This window comes from Cucurbita moschata, unplaced genomic scaffold (assembly GCF_002738365.1).
Source record: "Cucurbita moschata cultivar Rifu unplaced genomic scaffold, Cmos_1.0 Cmo_Scf00017, whole genome shotgun sequence".
NCBI lineage: Eukaryota > Viridiplantae > Streptophyta > Magnoliopsida > Cucurbitales > Cucurbitaceae > Cucurbita > Cucurbita moschata.
In genome coordinates this window covers 3432023-3440301 of record NW_019268533.1, presented here as the reverse complement: position 1 = coordinate 3440301, position 8279 = coordinate 3432023, and the positions used below count along the sequence as shown (strand labels likewise).

At 32.3% G+C, this 8279-nt stretch overlaps 1 protein-coding gene across 1 annotated transcript; it reads right to left on the bottom strand.

The window, feature by feature from the left end:
- Positions 1-4714: 4714 nt before the first annotated feature.
- Positions 4715-5393, bottom strand: LOC111454848 (pathogenesis-related protein 1-like). Its single transcript, XM_023096320.1, has one exon. The coding sequence runs from the start codon at positions 5356-5358 to the stop codon at positions 4840-4842; it is 519 nt and encodes a 172-aa protein (XP_022952088.1). The 5' UTR covers positions 5359-5393; the 3' UTR covers positions 4715-4839.
- Positions 5394-8279: the final 2886 nt, after the last annotated feature.

Genomic DNA, 8279 nt, shown 5'->3' with positions numbered 1-8279 from the left:
TTTTTTTTTTTTTTTTTTTTTTTTTTTTTTTTTTTTTTTTTTTTTTTTTTTTTTTTTTTGTAATTTAATTTTCACAATTTTGACGTTTTCTTTAAAAATGGTTACGAATTGATTTCCAAAAAATTACAAAAAAGAAAAAAACTATGATGCAAAGTCAAAAGATAATCTTATAAAACGAAGTTTGAAACTTCAAATTACCTCTCATGAATTATATTTTACGTGGGAATTGCCTAACGTCACATTATAACACGTATTATAACATTGATATAACATATCATAATCATATCATTTTATAATTATCTGCATTTAATGGACCATTTAGGATATGTGTGCCATTGTATAAATTAATGGGATACATATACACATACATATAGGCTAAATTATGGTCATTTACGATATTGACTAGGCTAAATTATTCAATTGCCTGTTTAGATAGCCGCCATTGGAAAATTGGCTAATATGATAGGTCTCATTTATGATTGTATGTGTTTGCATTTGATCCCCAACTGCAGGGTCACTTAATGAGTATTTCTTAAAATATTCAAGCCGCATGCTACTTCTATTCCAGGTAAAGGCAAGACATCCCTATACGGCTGACGAGAGTATTACAATTCGAGACCATGACACATGCATAGGATAGTTGCATTTATTTTTTTAGACTTAGGCTAGAATAGGATGTTTTTAATTTAAATGTTTATTTATTTCATTTAGTAGCTCGTTGTGTCATTTTAAAGGTGTTTTTGAACACGTGACTCCATGACAATGTTTTAAGATGAAGGTTATCTTTTTTTTTTGAAGAAGTTTAAACATTTATTTCCGCCTATAAATGATATACGATATGATGACAATAGCGACTCTAGATAAGTAGAAATTTAGAGTCGTTACATCATCTCAAGTGATGTGGGTCTACAAAGTATCGATCATTAGTTGACAATGATATGAGGTCGCTCCCCGATAGTTTATCGTACTATATCTTCACTATTAGGGGTAGCTAATAACTCTTAATAGTGAACTTTTCTCGACTGATAAGGGTTTTCATATGTACTTACGATGAATATGAGTTGGTAGTGATAAGGTTGTGCCCTAAGATGATTATATGCTATGAGAAGTTTGGGCCGGGGGATGATTAAGAGATCTTGAACTATTTTTTAGACACGATTTAAACCTTCTCATTTTCATTATTTTATTAATAATAGGAAGATGTACCATATCTAAAACATTCGGAAGGACAAAGATCAAACTAAAGTTATTTTTATTTAGTAACTCTGACCAACACTTTTATTTTAGTTATAAACATTCTTAGAATGGCCTTTGACCTCTGACATTGCCCGGTGGATCATAGTTGCAAGTGATGAACGTACCACGATTGTTTGTGCATCTCACTTTGGCACATCCAATTCTCACCGACTTTTTCCGCACCACTTGAGTGTAATGGCCACACACCTTACCAGCCGCACAAATATTGGTGCGAGGATGGTAATATTACTTCTCGATGACCCACATCCAAACTGCAGCAATGCCCCATAAGTTTTAGCTGCTCCATGCAAGATTTTCTCCATATCGTTCGCGTGCGTGCACCAACTTACAGTTATGTTTATGTTGGTTGGCATATTGTCGAGCAAATCTAGCTACCCTTTCGTCCCACTTGACCGGCCCAACGCCAACAATGGTTAGAAGTTTGGTGTGGAGAAAATGGGATGGCTATGGCTGTGATTTATAAGCATGAACTTGTTGAATATTATACGATCAAGTACGTTATTTTAGGATTGTGGACTATTCAAAAGCTTAGCATACACAACAAAATTTTAGTATCCCACTTGTAATAAAATATGCTAAAAAAACGAACTTATTAAATAACGATAAAAAATTAATGAATCTACATGTACATTAATTTTGAATTTTTAAATTGTCTAATAAATGTCTAATTTACAGTTGTATGGTGAGATCAACATCCGTTGGTAAGAAGAACGAAACACCTTTTATAGGGATGTGGAAACTTTTCTCTAGCAGACACGTTTTAAAAACATTGAAGGGAAGCCCGAAAAGGAAAACCCAAAGAGGATAATATCTTCTGGTGATGGGCTTGGGCTGTTACAAATGGTAACAAAGCCAGACACTGGACGACGTGCCAGCGAGGAGGCTGTTCCCCGATCGAAGGGGGGTAGACACGAGGCGGTGTGTCAATAAGGTCGCTGAATCCCGAAGGGAGGTGGATTTGGTGGTGGTCCAACATCGATTTGAGAAATGAATTGAGTGTCAGCGAGGACGCTGGACCCTGAAGGGGAGTGGATTGTGAGATCCCATATCGGTTGGGAGGAGAACGAAACATCGCTAATAAGGACGCTGAGCCCCGAAGGGGTGTGGGGTTTTGGTGGTGGTCCCACATCGATTGGAGAAGGGAACGAGTGCCAACGAGGACGCTGGACACTGAAGGGAGGTGGATTGTGAGAATCTCATCAGTTGGGGAGAAGAACGAAACACGGTTTTTAAGAGTGAAAACTTTTTCCTAATAGACACATTTAAACACCGTTTTTAAGGGTATGAAAATCTTTCCCTAGTGAACACATTTTAAAAGCCTTGAGGGGAAACCCGAAAAGGAAAAATTAGAGGTTTTCCTTTCCCATTGTATCTGGACTTAAAAAAAAAAAAAAAAAAAACTCTCAAATAAAAGATTAGGAAAAAAAAAACAGAACATATTTGTCGATTAAGCAGTCCAATGTTCAAATTCCACCGTATAAATTAAAATGAATATCATACTATTATTATTAATTAAAATAGTTAAAATATGATTAGGTTAGAGTAGATAGTTTACTTACACATAAAAAATAAAAATAAAAATCTTTGAAATGTATTTACTCCTCCAAATTTTATCGAATTTCAATGCGTTTAAAATTAATATAAAAAATATAGATGGTTGTTATTAGTTTGTGTTTTAAAAATAATATAAACAATATAAATAATGATTTGTTTTATTCATATTATAAATAATGTATTTAAAAATAATATAAAATATATGTTAGTTGTTTCATAGTTTATGGTTATTATATTATAAAATATTAAGAGTTTTTTTTATGGAAAAAATTTAAACCCAGGCCTGATTTCATATAATACTCTATTACAACTGCGGCAAAAACACATTTATGCTGGTTATCTCAATATATTTTATGTGATTGCTCGTTTCGGGCCCATTGTACTATATGGAGAGTCGATAAGTTAATTTCTGTCCATGTGTATTTGTCGGGTTGTCCACCTAAACCCGAGGCTGTCGATCTAAAAATTTATCCTATGAATTTGAAACTTGAACCTAACTTATTCGATTTTAGAAAATTAACTCGATCCAACTCAAAATGCTATGTTACCCAACTCGACTCCTATAATTTGGGAAGGGTCTGTTTCGATTGTTGGGTTTAATATACACCCCTAATAACCCAATCGAACCGAACTTAGTTGTTAAATGCATCGCTTTACTAATCAAATCAACCTCATACTCAGACACTGAGATGATTCTATTTTGTACCCCTTTATTTTACTCATTTAGAGCTTCAAGATGACGTAAAATATATACAATGTTTTCATCCTGTCATATCTTTTATTTTTAAGGAAAAAAAAAGTGTTTATTGAACTTTTTAAATTGAAAAAATATCGGGATAGGTAAAAAGAAATAAGGACGCTTGGTCATGTCTCCCTCTCAAATTTGTGGGCAAAACACAAATTGGCCACAAATTTGAGACTTTTTGTGAGACGATGGGAGCAAAGATTGGAAGTTTGGGTCGGAGTTAGAATGGAAAATCGAGAGGGAGAAGGAGGGAGCTAAACCAATTGCTCCGAGTTGAGCAATGAGTGTTTTTAAGTTTGGTTGAGATAGTTTTTAGATCTAAACCAATTGTTCGTATTGTAAAATTTCTAATATTATGATATTATATACTTTGAGCAACGACGGTTCGTAGTTTGCATTAAGACATTTTTTTAAAATCAATTGTTTAGGTTAGATTCAGCTAATTTGATAAAAACCAATGAACAAATTCGATAAAAAGAATTTCATTTATTTGAAAACAACCCGTAAATCATATAAACTAAGTTGGGTTAATCGAGTTTTTTATCCATCTCTATTGAGGGTATGGAGAGATGTCACTTAATTAGCTCAGATAACGAGCATTATAACATAAGATCAAAACTATAAATACTATATTATAGCGTAAAAAAATGTTATTATATATTTTAGTTTCATAACTATACTGTAGCATCCATTATAGATATTAAAAAAAAAAACTATAAAAAGTTTCAGATTTTTACTATAAAATGAGTTGTCACGATATACACCAAACATTATAAAAAATTTATAGAAAATAAAAAGCAAAATCGTATTTAGAGAATTCCGTTAGACAAAGTTAATTCTTATCATTTAATTTCTAACTAAATCTAATTAATTAAATGAAATTAATATCATTCAATAAGTAAAACATGACTATTGACCTCTTCCGGTGACATCTTCTCCTCGAGATTAGTTATTATTAGCTTTTGATTATAATTATAATTATAATTATAGCATCAAAATGTATCCTTTATATTTTAATATCATTAAAACTTAATATTAAATTGATTATAATATAAATCTTCTCATTTTCATTATTTCATTGATAATAGTAATATATATATATAATATACATATATATAAAATATTCACATCACACATAAAGATGATCAGTATATAACATTCATAATAATATGATCAGTAGATAGATCATATCGAAAGTTGTTTTTATTTAGTAACTCTCACGGAGTATATATATATATGTCATAATAGTATGATCAACCGATAGATCATATCTAAAGTTGTTTTTATTTAGCAATTCTGATTAACGGATCAGTACTGAATGGCCTTTCGCCCGGGATATTACCTGGTGGATCATAGTTGCAAATGATTAATGTACCACGATTGTTTGTGCATATCACTTTAGCACATCCAATTCTCACTGAGTTTCTCCAAACCACTTGAGTGTAATGGCCACACACACTGTAAGGTGCACAAGTATTGGTGCTAAGATCGTAGAATTGCTTCTCATCAACCCATTCCTGAACTGCAGCAGTGCCTGATAAGTCAGGAAAACCATATGAAATATTCTCTCCAAATGGTCCGTGTGAGTGCACCGCTTCACAGTCATTGATGTGTTTGTTGCCATATTGTCGAGCAAAATTAGCTACTTTTTCGTCCCACTGGACCGGCCCAACACCAACTTCAGCACGAGCTTTGTTGTGGGCATCGACATAATCTTGAGGCGAGTCTTGAGCGAAAGACGAGGGGAGCATGGCAATGCTCAAGACATAGAAGAGGAGGAGGGAGAGCTTGAAAATATCCATTATTTGGAGTTGGTGTGGAGAAAATGGGATGGCAATGGCAGTGATTTATAGGCATGAAGTTATGAAATATTATATGAACAAGGAGATTATTTTAGGATTATGGATTATTCAAAATATTATTAACAATTAAGATTTATATCAAATTATTATTATTATTTTTATTATTATTATTATTATTATTATTATTATTGCTGCTACTATCTATCATCATTATTATTACTATTATTAGTATTATTAGAACTTTTTAGATCTAAATTATCTGTAATCCCAATAAATAACCTAGTCTAGACTACTTGAATAACTCTAGTATAGTCGTGAAAGTTACAAGCTCATGAGTTAAAAAGTATAATATGCAATTTTCATTTTAATATCTAAAATCTTTGTACTAAAAAAACGACATGAATGACTATAAAAGATTCTAACTCTAGTGCCCGTCAATGTTACAATGACGGCTGGTTAATAGTAACTTGATAATACTATAAAAGAAAAAGAAAAATGTAAAATATGGCTATTAACCTCTTCAAATGACATCTCCTACGTGTGAGAGAATGATGGAGAGATGAAATTAGTTATTAGTAATTGTAACCTCACCCCTAGTGAAATTATATTAATGTATTTATGGAGAAGTGATTAGGGTATTTTTTTAATTTCGATAAGGATTAACATATATTGTATAGTAAGCCTATCTCATTTATAGGTGGAAATAAATATTTAAACTTCTTCAAAAAAAAAAAAACATAAGCTTCATCTTAAAACATTGTCATGCATTCACGTGTTCAAAAACACTTTAGAAAGAGACAACGTGAAATAAATAAACATTTAAATTAAAAACATCCTATTCTTGTCTAAGTCTAAAAAAATAAATGCATCTGGCATGGTCTCAAATTGTAATAAGCTGCATAGGGATGTCTTGCCTTTACGTGGAATAGAAGTAGCACGTGATTTGAATATTTTAAGAAATACTCATTAAGCGACCCTGTTATTGGGGTCAAATGCAAACACATACAATCATAAATGGGACCTATCATATCAGACCATTATCTTATGGCGGCTATCTAAAAGACAATTGAATAATTTAGCCTATATGTATGTGTATATGTATCCCGTATAATTTATACAATGGCCTAGGTATCCTAAATGGTCCATTACACATATATGATTATAAAATAATATGATATATTTATGTAATGATATGATTATGATATGTTATATCAATGTTATAATACGTGGTATAATGTGGCATACTGATTATATGATATATGTTAGTCAATTCCCATGTAAATATAATTTGAAGTTTCAAACTTTACAAGAGATTANCTTTTTTTGCATCATAGTTTTTTTTTTTTTTTTTTTTTTTTTTTTTTTTTTTTTTTTTTGCCATTCATCTCTTTTTCTTCAACAATAAATTTTATTGTTGAAGCATGTGATGGTTATGAGTAAAAAAAAAAAAATTAATAATAACTAATCCCATCAAAGTGTCTAATGGTGGTATAAAGTCTAACCCATGAACTATTGTATAATTTAGCAAAATAGTTTGGCCGAAGTTTGAACTTCAAAATGTATGTTATGGACTCACATAGGTTGACATGAATTTGAAAGGACAAAATCGAACTAGAATAAATGGGTGATTCGAGCTTAAGCTAGTCAAGTAAGTGGCCTTAATATTGGTATGTTAGAAGATGTTTGTATGATGACATGTGCTTGTGGTTTTGCACGTGTCATAATGTAACGACCCTAAATTTCCACATACTCGGAGTTACTACTAACATTTCATACTCATCTATAATGCAGAAATATAACTCTTACGTGAACATTAAACTTCGAAAAATGTTTAAAACAACTTATTCTCTGAAAAACACAACCATGGACTTGCGTGTTTCGAAAACATCTTTACAACGACATAACAAAAGACTAAATAGAATAACTAAGCGTTTAAGTTAAAGACATCATATCTAGCCTAAGTCTAAGAAAATAAATACCACTACCCTATGCATGTGTCATAGTCTCGAGTTGCGATATTGTTAGTCGTACAGAAACGCCTTGCCTTAACCTGAAAAATGTAGTAGCACATGGCTTGAGTATTAAAAGACATACTCAGTAAGTGACCCCACTATTGGGGAGTTAAATGCAAGAACATGCGAATGCAATGACGGGACCCATTACCTATTCTTTCATTCTATTTTCTTACGGTACTGTTCTAACGTGTAATTTGTACGTGTACCATATACTCTACACACAGCCCATACGTGCGAATATGGACTCACCAGTCAGTTCGCACACCGCTGGGCCACTTTCATTGTCGGGCGAGCATACTCTAGGAGTTCCTTAGGCCGGACACCCATTAGAACTAGTAACCGTCACGGCAGTGCTATGCAAAACATAACGAAAGTCCCCCTGCCATTGGATGTACGCGTCCATACCCTCGTAATGGAATAGGGGTATCCCCCAGAAGCATGAGGTCCCCAATATTTCTACTTTTATCATTAATGAATATAATCCAGCTATCATCTTTCATGCTTAACATGTCATTTCTCATTTTTCAGTCTACGTATCATACATAATCCTAACGGGGTTACATTTCATTCATTTATCGTAGTGTCATATCATTCATAAAATGTTGTATACATACAATTTAGAAATCATAACATAACGCTCCATGCTTTTAACATGTCATTTCATAACGTACCTTAGTCATATCATCACAAGAACGTATCCTAACGGTACTGTTCTATCAACCTATCACAAACCTATCCCTTTCTACCCATATCCTAACCATATTTTTCATCACCTATCCCTTTCTACCTGTTAAGGATATTTAGTAATAAATTATACTTTCCCGTATATATTATATTTGATATAGATATTTGCCTTATTACTATAGATATCTTTCCATTTATTGTTATTTCCATTTATTACTATTT

Excerpts from the sequence above, each read along its gene's own strand:
- LOC111454848 (XM_023096320.1), bottom strand. The coding sequence starts at position 5,358 with ATGGATATTTTCAAGCTCTCCCTCCTCCTCTTCTATGTCTTGAGCATT.